This window comes from Mizuhopecten yessoensis, unplaced genomic scaffold (genome assembly GCF_002113885.1).
Source record: "Mizuhopecten yessoensis strain PY_sf001 unplaced genomic scaffold, ASM211388v2 scaffold2329, whole genome shotgun sequence".
Taxonomy (NCBI): Eukaryota; Metazoa; Mollusca; class Bivalvia; order Pectinida; family Pectinidae; genus Mizuhopecten; species Mizuhopecten yessoensis.
The window spans coordinates 4995354-5012625 of record NW_018404492.1 but is presented as its reverse complement, the minus strand read 5'-3'; the positions used below and the strand labels follow the sequence as shown (position 1 = coordinate 5012625).

Sequence of the window (17272 nt, the reverse complement as noted above, 5' to 3'; positions counted from 1 at the left end):
AATATAGGATTTCATCCTGTAGCATGCATGGATGAAGGGCTACCAAGTTTGTTCAAATGAATGACCTTGACCCACATTCAAGGTCACAGGGGTCAAATATGTTTAAAACTTTAAAACAACCCAAGAGGCCTAGAATAATGATAATTGACCAGTATCATACTCAGATGAAGGGCTACCAAGTTTGTTTAAACAAATCACCTTCACCCATTTTCAAGGTCACAGGGGTCAAATATGTTTAAAACCTTTAAACAACTTCTCCTGAATATCCAAGATGCATAGGCTAATGATATTTGGCCAGTAACATGCTGGGATGAAGGGCTACCAGGTTTGTTCAAATGAATGACCTTCATCTATTTCCAAGGTCTAAGGGGGCAAATGTTTAAAACCTTTAAAAAACTTCTTTTTTCGATAACCAAAAGGCCTTAGATGATGATATTTGGCCAGTAACATGCTGGGTTGAAGGGCTACCAAGTTTGTTCAAGGAAATGACCTTCACCCATTTTCAAGGTCAAATATGTTGAAATCTTTAAACGACTTCTTCTGAATAACTAAAGCATACAGGGTGATTGCCTGTTGATGTGAATGACCTTGACATACTTTCATGGTCACATCTATCTAGTCCATAGTGCATAAATCCTTAAAAGGCATCTTCTCAGTAAACAAAAGGTATAAGGTGGTGATATTTGGCAAGTTGCATTCTGGGAAGAAGGCCTATGAAGTTTGTTCAACTTAATGTCCATTTTTGACTTTTTAAGGTCACAATGTGTTTTAATCGTTTACAGTGTAACAGGTTATTCTGAATGATTTATAGTCAAGTCACAGATATTTTGCCTGTAGCTTTATTTTAGTCCACTTTTAAGTTTACAATTGTGATATTAATACCAGGTGAGTGATGCGACCCATTTGGCCTCTTGTTTAAATACAATCACTGCATCAACCACATTGGTATGCAGTAAACTGTACAGTGACCTTCTTCACCTCAAGGTCAAAGATGAAATAAGTACAAAATATATTTTATATATTCTTGACTGGAATATCATTCAATGAAGCTGAAAAATACCTGTTTATTTGCATCATCTACAGAAGGCATGTAGAGTACAGTAATAAGGTCACCATGACCATTTCGTCAAAGGTTAAAAAAACTATGTAGCAAATTAGTAAGGGGTGACATGTTTCTGTTCACAAAAATAAATCTCTAGTTTGTATTCAATTAACAGTTTTTGAGAGGTATTGATGCTATAAGAATCTTAATGACATGCACACACAGTGAAAGATGGAAACTGTAAGGAAGTAAAAAACCCACTCATTTATGGTAGCTACATGTAGGTTATACAAATAAATTTGTAAGACAAGGTTACATATAATGCATCAACAATCACTGCTATTTGTAGTTATATCTCTATAATGATTCTTACCAATGTCCATAAAAAAATGTATTTAGTGTTATACGAAACTTTGTACATCTTCAGTTTATACAATGTATGTAACTAATACATGTACACCATGCAGGGCAGGCCAAATACACATAGTTAGCCAAAGCTGTTGAAAAGATTATTAAATCTTCTTTCCAATGTTATGATATTCCAAGTGTCAATCGCAAAGAAACATCTGGATTTAATTGGGGATTGTACAACTTCAGAATAAGAAATTGGTCAGAAAACATCATTTGTCCAAAACTGTTTTTATTTTATTTTCACAATGTTTTAGTTATCTGTTTTCAATATCTCTTTTCAAATTTTCATATTTGTCCATGTTAACTGAGCAAAAGTCTAGGCTATTTTGTAGAGTTTGATCGAAGACGGTGATGGTAGGTCGTTTGGGACACTGTCTGAACCAGACCAGCAGACAGTTGTACACTTGGCTCGGCATATGAGCCGGGTTTTCAATTTTCTTCTGGTCCACCTTTTCACTGCTTACACCTAGCTGTCCAACAAACATCTCCCAACCACTGCCAAAGCATGAAGCCAGACGCTGTAGGTCCTGTTCTGTCAGTCTGAGGGGGTCTGCAATAGAAGTGATGCATGTACTAATGGTAACAACAGAATCAAGTCATACTTGTGACACCCGTGCTATCATACCCATGTCATACATGTACCTGGTAACAATCAACAGTCTTACCTGTTGTACAAATAGCATGTAAAATGTAATATCTGAGTAATACAAATCCTAACAGTTTAATACATGTAACTAGTATATAAGGTAAGTCATAATACATACAAATGGCCTTGAATAGGTCACCTTGATATTTTGAAATCTACCCAGTAGGTTTGGAGGAGAGCCCCCCTTGGAATGTTAACCACTTCATTTGTATAAATTTTCATCCCAATGTGCTAAACATGCTATTACAACAATTCGGTTAAAACCTGCTTAGTAGCTTGCGAAGAGATGTCTTTTAAAGCTCCTTTGTTTATATAACTTTTAATTTTGACCCCTACTAGCTATCTCAGCCCCCAGAAGGGTCGGCCCATTTCTTTTGTATAACTATTGTTCCCTTATGGGCAAAGCATGCTGCAAATACAGTTTGGTTGAAATCTACTCAACACTTTGTAGGTAGAAAATGTTGAAAAAATAATATACATCAATTTGACCCCCTCTGTATCCAGGCCCTCAGCCCCTTTGAGGGTCAGCTCCTTAGTTTGTATAACTTTTGATCTCTTTGGGCTAAGCATGTACTCATATGTAGCCATGGTTAAGGATATGTCCTGGACAAACTTCTCGGATGGAAGATGGAAGGACGGATGGACGGACGGAGTGCAAACCTATAGTCCTCCCGGGAACCGTGGGGTAACAATAACGACAAATATATAAATGTCATAATACACTGTAAAAGCCGCATACTTGTAGCTGGTAACATCAACCTTAACTTTGTATCAATACGTGTTACTATAAGACATACCAGCGACATGAAACATATATAACAAGTAATACTAATTCCGTCTTTGCGTATTGCAGAGTTATCTTCTCTTGTGAACAGGTATCGATTGTTACGTCATTGGTTTGTGTGAGAAAACTACGTTGTTTTCTCAAAAATTGATGACGTTCCTCTCACAAACCAATGACGTAACAATCAAAACCTGCTCACAAGAGAAGACAACTCTGCAATACACAAAGCCGGAATACAGTAGACCAGATCAGACAATTTATCTCACTGTGGTCAGCTATTTTTGTTAGGTGTTTGTATCCATTATATATTGAAAGCAGTACTAGGATGCTGCATTACTTAAATAGAGGTCAAAATACCACTCACCATATGGATTTGAATACTATTAGAGGTCACAGGTCAGAATTAATATTTTGCAAAAAAAAACCAGATGTTCATACACATATAGGCTAATTATGTTATCAACCAATCTGATCATTATTACAGTATTTCTATAAAGCTGGAGACCAAAAAGTAATTCTTCTCAATGTCATAATTTTGTTTTCTTACTGTATTTTGGATCATCTCTTTAATAAAACATTTTACATTGTATTACTTACTAGGAGGGCCATCAGTCTCCATGGAAGCTGTGGACTTGCTCACTCTTTCTGGAAACAGAATTTCATTGATTTTTTGCTCATAGCTCTCTATGATCGATAGAATATGCGGATTTGTGATCAATGACTTCAACACACTGTAATTGCCTGCTCCGAATTTCCCCTTCTTCCCTAAATTGTTCAGTAGACTGAACAGGCTTTCAGATTTGCTCATTTCTGCAGGCATGAGGTGAACTGACAGAGAGTTACGAAACTGTTCAAATTCCAGTCCCACACTTGGGTCTAGGTGACCACTGAGTTTGTTTATAAGTTCTGCATGCAGTATTTTGGCTTCCATGGGAAGATTCATCTACAACATAAAATAACAATCACAATCAAAATTCATCAAAGGATCAATCTATCTAAATGGACGAAAAGTAATATATAGTGTAGCTAGCTTTGTCGTATGTGTTTTTCTACTCTCTGGCTTTCACATTAAAATGTAACTGCATTCTCACTTTTGTTTAAGGTAATAATTGACACTGTATGCCAGATGGATTATGGATGCTGTACCATTGCAAACAGCTTAAAGACACTGGCTTTGTGCCAAGTAATCAAAAACTCAAATTCCTTCTTAAAAGGGGAGTTAACCCCTTCACCCCCAGGTAACTTTACTAGACTCTACCATAGCTCTATCTGGATGAGTCCATTGTGGTCCACAGTGCGGTGAAAGGGTTAAGTGAACATAACAAAATTTTGTCTGGAACATCCTTTGGCCAAGAAGATTAGTATTACTATTTGCATGTTAATCCGTGGTTCTTGTCTTGCACTGTCAGCTTTTAACGACCATTATTGCAATTACAGAGACTAGTCAGTGCTTCTTTGGATACAAAAATCTTTTAGAGTAAATGGAAGTTCAGGATTGAGTCAAACGTCGCCAACCAGGAAGCTCAATTGGTTGACCTGGATTCAAATCTTAGTCTGGCTGTGTATATGGTTACAGGAACTAGCCTCATCTGTCAATACACCCATAATATAATTTATTATTATATTATAGGTGAATTGACAGACAAGGCTTGTACATGTGCTGTAACAGTCAGCTGCCTGTGACCAACCGATTTTTCAATTACTTTGTGAATACTTGGCAAGGAATACCCAAATCTGGGTTGTAAAAAGTGTTGTCTTAAGGGGCAAAGACTTTGAAAAAGGATGGAGGAATTAATGTAGTGAAACTGGACTGGGTCGATCGCCAACGACCATGGTAGCAAAATTGGTTAGAACATCGGTGGTCTGTTCAGGGTTTGGAAGGTCCCTGGTTCAAATCCCAGTCTGGCTGTGCATATTTCCTTTCCTGTTACAGTACTATAAATGTCTGGTGGGACCAATGATGGCGACAGACAGTTACAGGATGGGTCTGTGGTGGTATTCAAATTTTGGCGTGCAATACATTTAGAAAGTAGGGAGTTAAGTGGTGGCAGGTTTTAATTGTACATTATTGTGATCAGGATCGCTCTACTAGCTTCGCACCAAAGTTAATTTCCGTTTGTGGTGTTCGAGGGCAAACACATTTAAAAAGGGGGCTTCGAGATAGAGGGAATTTCTCTTTAGCTCAGTGATAGAGCTAGGAACCTGGAGATCGAGGGTTCGATCCCCGGTGGGAGCACACACTATTCTTGTCCTGTTACACATTTAATATCACTGAGAAAATCGTTTATATCATTGGACCATTCCATTTACAGTCACCTCAACGTTACTTTGAGTGCCAGCAGTTAATAACATTTAATGTATCAATTGCAGTTCGTCAGATTCGAAGTCGCATATATACAATGTACATCTGCATGATCTGGTAGACGATCGTACAAAATATATACAAAAGGAAAGTAATATCACTAACAGTTTTTTACTGCATTAAAATAAAACAGAATCGATACATTTGTTTCGACAGGAACGTATCTATTTATAAATCGCTTGGTTTTACATTACACACATAGCCTACCTTGTTAAATAGCCTAGAAGTTGTTTAATAAACAGGAAACTATCAGCAAGCTTGAACCGGTGGCATTTGCGCATGCGTGTATCGCCTGACAGTAGGCCTATAGGTGCAGCATCGACAGATTTGTTCCCCCCAACACAGTTGTTAGGTTATCTAACATAGTACACGATTCCTTGCAAAATCATGTTTCACCCTCAACCGCAGAAAAATATGTTTAAAGCTATCTTGGTCACAGGCACCTGAGATTTCGTTACAGCTAACATTTAATTGGACCTAAATTAACTAATTAGGTGTTCAGGGTAATTTTAGACGTTTGTGGGATTTATATCGACTTTCGGTAAAATTGCTTTCCCTCATTGATAGATGATATATGCCAAACATAGATGTGAGAAATTATGAGGTCCCTGTGATCATAGTGTGTAAAGGGAGATGCATAGGGGAGACCGAGACACGTTCGGTCCCTTTTTAGAGTCATTCTGGACAGTATGGCATTTGTTGAAAATGTGATTATACACCATTTGGAAGAGAAATTCAATGTCTATCATAAAATAATTTAACAAAATGACAAATACGCCCATGTTGGAAAATTTAACTTTCCTATCGGAAGATATTGGTACATGACATAAATATTTCTTTCTACCTTCCCACAAGTAACTTTCTCCGTGTAGTTATGGACTAATTTCACATACTTCTGATCTAATTTAATTTGTAACTTTTATAATTGAGTTTTCTTCGTTAATAGCGCGTTAAATAGTACTTCAATGACATCCCATGGTTCTTTCTGGCTGTTTGAAGTTATATGTAGTGTTTTCATTATGATGTCATCCTTTCATGTCGTCACATATATACAGGTAGTAAAGTCACACATATGATTATATTGTTATATACTTCTCACCACTTTACGAAAAATCATGCTGTAAAACTGCAAGTGATATCTTTATTACATGTCTGTAGGCATATATATATTTGAATGGAATTGTCCCCCGCCATCTTGTACATCACATATGAATTTTGAATATTTAAGTATGTATGTTTGTTACCTATATGCTGTATTGCATTTGGATATAATAAAACTTGAAAACTTGAAACTTCGCCCCTTTTTGTTGTTAAAACCCAGTCACATGAACTGCTAAATAAGATAATTGAAGTTTTAAATATTTGCGCAAGACCAACAATTTCAGGGGCGGCTAGACCGTTACCCCGGCCCACACTTGCCCCGGTCGATCGGTGCATTCAATTAAGCTTCTTGGAGAATACTTAGATAATTGGACATTTCCATGTGTATGGCCATACCAAGATTGTAGGAAGTCTGGATTGGGATCCTTGATCTAGATACCGAAAAGAAGTGCTTTTGCTAGGGTGAAATTGAATATCACATATGTTTATTTCCTAAAAAGTCAGAGAGTGGACCTAGTTTGGAAGTGTGCGAGGATTATCAGTTTAAAAAAGTGTTATAGAGAATGCAGTCGTCAGTAAATAGACGTGTTTTTGAATTAGCGGAAAAGGGACAGTCGGTTATAATGACGAGAAACAGGAGAGGTCCAAGGGCTGGGCCTTGAGGATTACCGCTGATTGTATATGCTCAAGTCCGTTACAACCATCGAAGGATTACCTGTTGAGTACGGGAACTCAAAACCAATTCAATCAACTTGTGGGTGCTTTCTTACACACCGTAACTGTCTAGGTTAATGAGTATCCGCTTATGAGGGACATTATATAGAACGTTTTCGAAAGTCAAGTATAATCAAGTATAAGTTTGGATCCCGTTATAATTAGGCCTCACGAAAGAGGACTAGCGTGGAGACTCACTGCTGTGTTTCGCTCTGAAGCCATGCTGACAAGCAATCGTATGCTTCAGGAAATTACAGCAAATATATGTTTACACGGGAAACAGGCCTGTAGTTATTCGGGGTGTAATATTTTATCCTTTTTTATAGAATTTGTTTTGTTGATGTCAAATCATTTGAAACCTCATCGGCGCGAATCTAAGATATGTTAAGAATAGTGCGTACCATTGGGGAAAACTCTGTAGCATACAATATAACTAACACAAGTATTTCATTGGGGCCTGTCGCTTTAGATCGATGGATCAAAGCATGTAGTTAAAACCTTTTCTGTTTAGCAGTTTGTACACTAACGGGACGCCTAAGTGGGATGTTATTAGTTAAGGGTGAGGAATGGCTCTGACGGTTGAACATTTCAGCCTTATGCTTTTGGTTCTCTGATGATTTTAAAGCTTTCCTACCAGTGTAAGTAGCATGAAATTTCATATATGAATTTGCTCTCATGATATTAAAAAAGATATACTAAATCGCAACGGTAAGATTGTCCAGAGTGTGATCATCAATTATAATTAAACATATTTGCACATATTTGAATCTATTTTCAACATTTTGAATTGAACCTATCTTTAATTATTTGCGCTCCTCTTCAGGGAATTCAAGATTTTAGCAATTGTTTTTCATACGAAAACGATTACTCTACTGGCGGAATGATGCATGTGTTGGTGATAATAAGGGCGGATTTGGATCAATAAATAACCCATATATCGATATATGTGAGGTATGTTTTGTGTTATAATAGTTTTTGTTGTTGTCAGCAACTCAAAACTCTCTCCGATACGGTGTCTGAGAATTGCACGTTGTCGTGTAGTAGTGCGCTCACCAGACATCTAACTGTCAAAATATCTAAGTCTGGTGCCAGGGCAAGAGAAAACTCGGGCTAGACGAATATATACTAAACAGTTGTTTTTCAAAATTCCCAATTTACAAATAAAAACGGTGACCCAAAACAGAAATGCCCCGAGCTTTTTTCCCAAATGTATCAAAAGTTGAATACCTGTTCTTAAATTCATTAAAAAATCTGTCATCAGTTCCTCATTAAACTTCCACAGAGGCTGCTCTGTAATTAACTCTAATTAGCACGATAAATAACACTTCTTCTACCGTAGGGATTAAGAGATTTTATCCTAATTTAGTCTGTAGCATCCTTGGGCCGATATTCGCTAGCCAAGTGTTCGCTTCGTATACACTCCATTGTAGTGACGATGCATTGGGCCAAGGGGACTCAATTTGTATAAACAGTGGATGTGTGCCCCTCCCTCCTGAGGGCAGAGAGGCGGGGCCCAATAGGGGAAATAAAGGTAAACCTTTAAAATCCTTCTACCATAGTGATTGAAGGATTTCATCCCAATTTGGCTTAGAGCATCCTAGATTTTATGATATACGTGTACAAGAAATTTTGTCTAAAATACAGAATTCCCCAAAAGGAACATTGTATCAGCATTTAGTAGATAATTTTGGTCTGCAATACTACCTGAAAAAACCTATTGATCAGTTGTATAAGAACAGTATTTCATGTATTCGCTTAAGCGCCCACAAGCTCAATATTGAAAGTGGAAGATACAATAATTTAGCTAGGTCCAATAGAGTTTGTACATTATGTGATACTCATAATATTGAGGATGAGTTTCACTTCATCCTTAAGTGTCCTATTTATGCAGGTTTACGGGTGAGATACCTGAAGCCATATTATTTTAGTCGTCCCAGTGTATTTAAATTTGTTCAATCGCTCAGTGCTAATAATGTTAAAGATGTGTGTAATCTTTGTAAATATATAAGATTTGCTTTTAAGAAGCGCTCTCAGTCATTATAGTATTATCACATTCTTGTATGTGTGTATGTGATACGATTATATACAATTATCACTCTCCTGTACATCATTACTCTGTTTGACCTGGTAATATTGTGTTTTGTATCTTATGAGTCGTAAGGCTTACAGAATAAACTAATTGAAACTAATTGAGTGTACATCCAACAGTATCAAACAGCTGAGCTGCCCTCACTGGAACCGGGGCTGACTGGGACCGTCGCTGACTGGGACCGTTTTCCTACACTTGTTTTAGAAACAATCTGCAATGAATTGCATCAATATATGACTAATGTTTAGCATGGGAAAGTATCAGCACCAAATTATCAAGACAAAAGGGATTACGATCATTGTTTTAAATTCAAAAAGTAGAGCAGAACTTATAATGTGGAGTTCGAATGTAACAGTTACCTCCCTTAGATCATGTAGATCTGACATAAAATTTGTGCTCTATTAACTTGTACACAATCTTACTTTCATAGCAGTTATTCCATAAATACCCTAATCCTAACTTATTCAATTCTGATTGTATATTTATAATCCAATCATCATTATCTAATATTCTCTGTTCATAACATGCTTTAAATATACAATTGTCTGTTTCTTTCACTTTAACCCAGTATTTTAATATTTTCATTTTCCGAACAACATACATTGGAAGTCTACTTAATTCGTAATATACAAGGTCATAACATGTATTTTTACCCACACTTAGTGTTTTTTTACAAAAATATGTATGAACTTTTTCAACTTCTAAAGCTCTGTGAAAACCCCATATCTCACTTGCATACCCCAATAAACTGCTTCCATAAGTGTCGAATACAGAACATAATGTTTCACTATCAAATTTTTGGTTTTTTAATTTGCTTGATAATGCAAAATAGGCTTTCCTTCCCTTTTCTGCGGCATGTTGCTGAGTTTTATTGAATTTTCCGTTAAAATTAAAAAGCATACCTAGATAATTGAATACATTAACAACTTCTACTTCGCTATTGTCATAACACCATCTTTCGTCCTGTTTTACAATACCACCATTCCTGAAAACGACAATTTTAGTTTTATCTGCATTAAGAGTAAGCTTCCATACATTATTATACACACATAAAGCATCTAACATAGATTGTAGAGCATGCGGTGTTTCTGCAATAAGAACTGTGTCGTCTGCGTACATAAGTAAAACTAAGGATATCATACCAATTTCAACTGGTTGACAATTTTCTCTGATAAAATTCATTTCACAGTCATTGACAAATAAACTGTATAAAATTGGTGAGAAAACTTCTCCTTGGAAGAGACCGATTCTGCTCGAAAAGTATTCTGAAATACGACAGTTGTATTTAACACAGGATTTAACATTTTCATACAGGGATTGTATAATCTTTAACAATTTACCTTGAACTCCATGTTTAATGAGTTTACACCACAATTTCCCTCTATCAATAAGGTCAAAAGCCTTTTTGTAATCTACAAAGCAACAATACAACCTTTTCCTTTTACTTAGAGATCTATTAATTAATGACTGAAGTACGTATATAGCATCTACAGTTGAGTGACCAGCTTTAAAACCAAACTGGGCATCAGTAATAATTGAATTTTCTTTATCCCACTGTTTAAGTCTTCTATTTATAACTGCAGTAAAAAGTTTGCCCTTACAACTGACAAGAGTAATTCCTCTATAATTACCAACATCATTAATATCACCTTTTTGTGTACTGGGACAATGCAGCCACGTGACCACACTTCCGGAAAAAGACCCGATTCAAATATTCGTCTGAAAAGCTTCGTTATACAAGGGGTTAAAATGTCTTCACAATCTACGAAAGTTCATTTAAGATTAAATCTTCACTACAGCTTTTATCTCTATTAAAATTTCTAATTGCGATATGTACCTCATCTTCTGTAAATGGTTTATCTAAATTTTCAAATATTGTTAAATCTATGTCATCATAAAAGTCCTGAGTAGTAGCATCAATATCACCAGTGTTACTACTAACACTTTTAAAATATTCTAAAAAAACATTGATATTAATTTGTGGTTGGGATACACTGTTTTTACGCTTTGAAAAATATTTATAAAACTTCTTCGGATTGTTCTTTCTAAGAAACTCAACCATATCACCTTCTTGTCGTTTATATTGTCGTTTGAGTCTATATTCCAACTTTTTGTAAGCCTGTTTTTTTACTTATAAGAACAGCATGATTCTCACAGGATTTAGAAACATTAAAATTAAACAATGCATTTTTATACTCATTATATCTCATTTTACATTCATCAGTAAACCACGGTTTGTCCTCTTTCTCCACCTTATGTTGACGGGGATAGTGTGATGTACTTTTAGCAATTTAAACGTCACAGTAAGGTAAAACTACGTCATTTATATCACCACAAAATTTTGCTACACATCTATCAAGTTCTTCATGAGTACCCAAAGGCGTATCACATATATCAAGGAGTTCTTCAACTATTACGTTAAGACCATTACATATTTTATCTACATTATCTCTGTCCCACCTTACATTTTTACATGTCTTACCTATACATGAAGCACCGTTATGGTCATCAGCAATATTATTGCTATATGTACTGATATTGAAGGAGAAAAAATACATTGGTGAATGGTCAGAAAGAGTATTGAACTCGCCCGTACCAAAGTTTATAACATTAGAAATATAATCACAATCAACTAATAAGTAATCAATCAGGCTTGTTCCGTTGTTACTACAAGATGTAAGACTTCCGTCTTTGTCACCTGTATGACGACCATTACTGTACGCAGTGTAAAGGTATTTGTAGGAGGTAACAAAAGGGGATATTATAATTGATAAGAGTTAAGTAATAAAATCTACAACGGTGATTCTAATTTTACGTGTACATTCATAATGTAAAAGTATTTGTATGAGTTTAAAAATTGAGATAGTATAACTATGGAGAATTAAATCAAGATATTCTACAATGGAGATTCTTAGCTTTGCAGGGCCCAGTGCTATCAATATTGGGTCAATTTGTGTACTCCCCATGGAAATGCCCCTACAGCACTTGGTGTAACCGTCAACGACGATAAGCATATGGTTATCTGTTTTAAGTCACATGCTATTTAATACCTCACGCAGATGAAATATAATCAACTCATGCACCCATGTACTTCAACAATGGACTGTAATATTCTTTTATTTGGAGCAGCCCAAATACTCATTAGGTTAAATAAAGTCGACATCAAATATGGTATGTCAAAAATATTTGCTCCTTTTATCTCTAGATTATTAAAAAAAATATAGCAAAACAATATAAACATGTTTTTTGGCAATTTGTATATCATTGTTCTGCCGAAAATTCCTTCTTTTCTTTTCATGATTCTATTGACCTACACTGTTGGGGTGTGCTTTTTGAGCATGTCTTGTAAGGTTTGATTTATATGAAAAACATTTGCTGCAGGATACACAATGAAATGTTTTTACCTGGTGAACCGCTTTTTGGTGAAGGTTCAATGAATAGCTCCTGTCAAATAGTTCCATGCCTAAAGGAATGACTTGATGAAACGCACCGCTATATAAAGTAGGGTTGTCAAATCGGTCGAATTTTAGTAACCGGTTACTCGAAAAATCTTCCGATCGAGTAACCGGTTAATAACTCAAACAGTAAACAACAATACATAAGTTGTATGTCTAGTAAATGTCCTGTTCAAAACGTTTTACTTATAATTTAGCACGACAGTTTACTCATGTATTTCAAGTTCTCAGCAAATAAGTTCAGGAAATACATGTAACCTTAATGAGTACAGTTTATGAGCAACAAATGGTAAGAATAAATTGGGATGGAATAAATCTATTCGATGTTATATGCATATGCGGCAATATTGATTTTCAGAAACATAAATTGATTCACATATTGATTCATAGATTATTGCACATCTTTTAATGTTTCACTGAAATACATATTGCAGTTGTGTACTCTTGACATTATTTTTACGTCTCGCCCTCACGCACTCTACCCTAAATACCCATTCAGAGAATATGGGTACAAATTGATGAGAACAGAATGAAAAGTATTAATACCTTTTCCGTCAGACATTTCGTTTGATAGAAAATTAAGCGATAGATCAGTCAATATCGATTTATTATAACGTGTTTGTGATTTAAACGGCATTATGCAAAACAGTTACACTCATCATACTCCGACAGATACCCACATCCTCACGATGATAGCACTTTCAGTTACCAACATCACATACGATTTGTTTAAAGGCTCCGTTGTTAGTTGCTCAGAGATTATAGCCATAATTCTAAAATTCTGTCGGGGTTTTGCTTGTAAACGCATCAGTGATATAACTATGCGTTTGTGGGTGAATATTGTGATGCCCGATCGCGCGATTGGAATTGTTCAATTGTTTAAGATATCGACTGATTTTACGGGAATCTCTGCTGCGCAGACATCTCTATTATAACTAAACGAATACATTTATTAAATGATATGAATTTATTTAAGCTGACATATTGAAAAAATCAATAGAAACAAATATGCAATTTTGAAAAACTTGTTTCGATAATTAATTTGACAATCAAAAATCAAATCTTGTGGTTTAATACTCACCTGTTTGTGTATTGCATGCATTTGTATTTATACTAGTGTTTGATACACAGTTATACCAGTGATCTTAGACGGGGGTTGCAGGGGTGGAGGAGAGACCTTGAACCAAACTCTCCTTGGTATATACATCTCGTGGACAATCTTCAGGTCAACCTTTAAGATTTGCGAATGTATCAGAGTAGTCTTTCTTCGAAACATAACTGCTATACTTCCGGCAGGTGTTGAAAAATGTTTGTTCTTGTTTTATAAAATAAAGTTTTATTTTGCTGGTTTTTTGTTTCCATTAGTAGATTGTACACATGTCTATGACAGTCATTTCAGCAGTTTCTATCGATATGAGTACAAAATCGCGGCTGCTTCTTAGTGCGCGGAAACAAATCTATAACACGAGGATATCATCCGTGTCATCATCATAACTGAGAAACATTTGAAGTATTAGTGCTGGACAAATTTGTTTTGAAGCCATATTTTTATGTTAAACCAGATATTTGTTTAAACAGTAGTAAAACCAAAACCAGTTTTGAAACCAAAGACGAACCAGTTCTAAACCGAAACTATAATCCAAAATTGGTTTTGTGATAACAAATTCGCCTACAGTTACCCGCATTCGGTTATACCCCGTGCTGATTTAGTTGCACTTAACCTGATTTAGTTGCACTTTACACCATCTGTCACGATTCTTAGAATCAAAACAGCGAATTATCTTAAGTATCTATCAACTTCTAGAGACGTTACCCTCTTTTGTCAATGATATATTAATTCTCAACAATTGGTTAACGATCAAATGGGGAATTCACTAACACCAGCAGAGCCAGGGCGGATAAGTGTATTTTTGCCACCTATGAGAAATTCCAGGGATTTTCTAACTAACCCGGCTCAATTCTCTGTATTCAATCCATTTGATCCAGAGGAGAGAAATACATTGAAGACGAACATCATCAAAAATCTGATTTACTTCCAAACCAACTATTATCTGACGAGCCTGTATACGTATTGGTTGGCCATCTTGTAAGTATTGTAAGCTTTCCTCTGACCTTCTTACTGTAGTTTTCGACACACTACCGTTAACAAATGTGACTCCGCCACAAGCAATGATTGGGTCACTAACGTTGTGCTTTGAATCACAAATTTACCAATGTAAATGAAATTAAATTCAATGGTATGCATATGCATGAGCTAACGTTGACGTGGTCATCGGGGTGGATGTCACGTGACGTAGGGTTTATATAGTGTGTGCACGTGCTAGTGCGCTCTTTCGAGTTAGTTGCTCAACACAGTACCACGTACGGCTTAATTATAGGAATGGCGAACAATGACACACGCGAGGAAGATATAGCCTTACAGTCCGACGACAATGATAACGGAAATGCCGCGGAGAATATAGTCAGTAACGAGGACGCAGTCTCTCTATTCAGTACCACATTACAGCGAGTGCTACAAAAACAAACACAGGAGATACTGAGTAGTGTTCAAGGTGCGCGCTCGACAACCGAGTCCGTGAAAAGGCCGGTGACTGGTGAATACACATTCAAACACGAGGGACACAAAATTCAGTTCTATTTTAACACTGACAGACTAGCCGGTTTGGACAGCATTGAAAACATACTGAGTTTTTCTCAAACTAAAGACATTGTAAAGGAGGAAAGGGTCGCGTTAAAACAACGGAACAAATTGTTAAAAATTGCTGACCGCCATGGGTGGGACACGGTGCACGAATACATGGATGACCCTTTGGCTGATGACAATGATGACGCAGTTAAGCTGCGTGCAGCCGTGGGCAGAGCGGTCAGAAAACGAGTTTCTGCGACACGAGGAAAGCCTTATGAAAGGAAACCGGCAGGGCGTGGCCAGCAGTCGGGTCAGGCGGGGGCATTCAATCCCGGTGACTTTTTTCGTGACTTTAGCCAAACATATGGGCAGCAACAGGGACCAAATGCTTACAGGGCCAGAGACATGCTCTGTTATTACTGCAGACAACCTGGTCACTTCGCGAGGAACTGTCCCATGTCATCAGCAGCAGCGGCCAGCGGGAGGGGCAACAATGTGTGCAGCAAAACGCCGCCAGCAGTAGCTTCGCACAGAAGTGATGGGGCACACAGCGTCGGAGGAGCGACACAAGTGACGTCAGAGAAAGTTGAGTATACTGAAGGTAGAGATTATGAGTTTGAACAAAATCTTGTTTAAAATCACGTTTAAAAAAACATGTTTTATTTTGGGAAAATGTTTTATAAGCACCAAGTGTTATTATAAACACCATCAAAGATGGATATAGAATTCCATTTGTAAGGGACCCATGTTCAAACATGTTGAAAAATAACAGACCGGCTTTTAATAACGCTGATTTCGTGACGGAAGCAATAATAGAATTGTTAAAAGCAGGCTGTATAAAGGAAGTCAAACAACCTTTTGTTAGTAATCCATTAACGGTGTCGATTAACAGTGCAGGAAAAAAGAGACTGGTATTAGATTTAAGGCATGTAAATCAGTATGTTGAAAAAATGAAGGTAAAATTTGAGGGTGTACATGAAGCACTAAACTATGCAAAGCAAGGTCATTATATGTGTAAATTCTTAAAAGTGGTTATCACCATATTGATATACATACAGAACATCAAAAATTTCTTGGTTTCTCTTGGAAAAACGGAAATGAAGTAGTATTTTATCAGTTTTCTGTGTTGCCCTTTGGCCTCAGTAGTGCTGGACATATATTTTGCAAAGTTGTACGTGTCCTTGTGAAATATTGGCGTATGCATGGAATTCCGATCGTGGTGTATTTAGACGACGGATGGTGGTGTGATGAAAAAGCTGAGTGTTTAGAGATGTCCAAGTTCGTAAAAGAATCCAGTTCAATCCAACAATACAGATTGAATGGTTAGGTTTTTTGTGGAATTTGGAAAACGGAAGCTTGGAAGTTCCAAGAAAAAGTTAGTTTCTATTTTAAAGATAGTTGACGCTTTCAAAAATAAGAAATTTATTTTAACAGCTAGAAATGTGGCTTCAGTGGTAGGAAAGATCATATCTTTTAAACCTGCGTTGGGCAGTATATGTCAGCTGATGACGAGACATTTGTCTATGTTTATATGTCAGAGGGACAACTGGGACGCACGAGTTTCAATATCAAATGAGGGGAAAAATGAATTGATATTCCATGTAATTCTGTTTCAAAAATTTACTCAACACCAGAACGTATTCTATTTACAGACGCAAGCGGTTTCGCTGGGGCAGGTTTTATGCTTGAGTCAGACAAAAACATAGTACACTTAATGTGGAATGAGAAGGAAAAGTTACAGAGTTCTACTTGGAGAGAATTAAGAACTGTGGAAATTGTTCTAGTTTCATTGGGAGAAATTTTAGCAGGAAAACTTGTAAAAGTGTATACTGATAATCAAAATGTTGTGAGGATCATAAACAAAGGCAGTATGTCTGGAATTTTGCAAATTATTGCATTAAACATTTACAAGTTATGCATAAAATTTGGCATTAAGATTGAGGTTGAGTGGATTCCTAGAGAATTGAACGTTGAGGCAGATAAGTACAGCAAACTATTCGATTTCGATGATTGGTCAGTATCTGACAACGTTTTTACCGTAT

The 17272-nt window shown here is 36.5% G+C and overlaps 1 protein-coding gene across 2 annotated transcripts; it reads right to left on the bottom strand.

Moving 5' to 3' along the window:
* Positions 1 to 1598: 1598 nt before the first annotated feature.
* On the bottom strand, positions 1599 to 5550 carry LOC110445645. Of its 2 annotated transcripts, none has more exons than XM_021490363.1 (3): positions 5453 to 5550; positions 3481 to 3826; positions 1599 to 2003 (listed from the first exon to the last, which is right to left on the bottom strand). In XM_021490363.1, exons 2-3 carry the CDS (start codon positions 3824 to 3826, stop codon positions 1708 to 1710), a joined length of 642 nt encoding a protein of 213 aa, XP_021346038.1. In that variant the 5' UTR covers positions 5453 to 5550; the 3' UTR covers positions 1599 to 1707. The 2 variants fall into 2 exon arrangements, with proteins under 2 accessions (XP_021346038.1, XP_021346037.1); XM_021490362.1 differs by lacking the exon at positions 5453 to 5550 and adding an exon at positions 5200 to 5317.
* Between the last annotated feature and the right edge of the window lie 11722 nt (positions 5551 to 17272).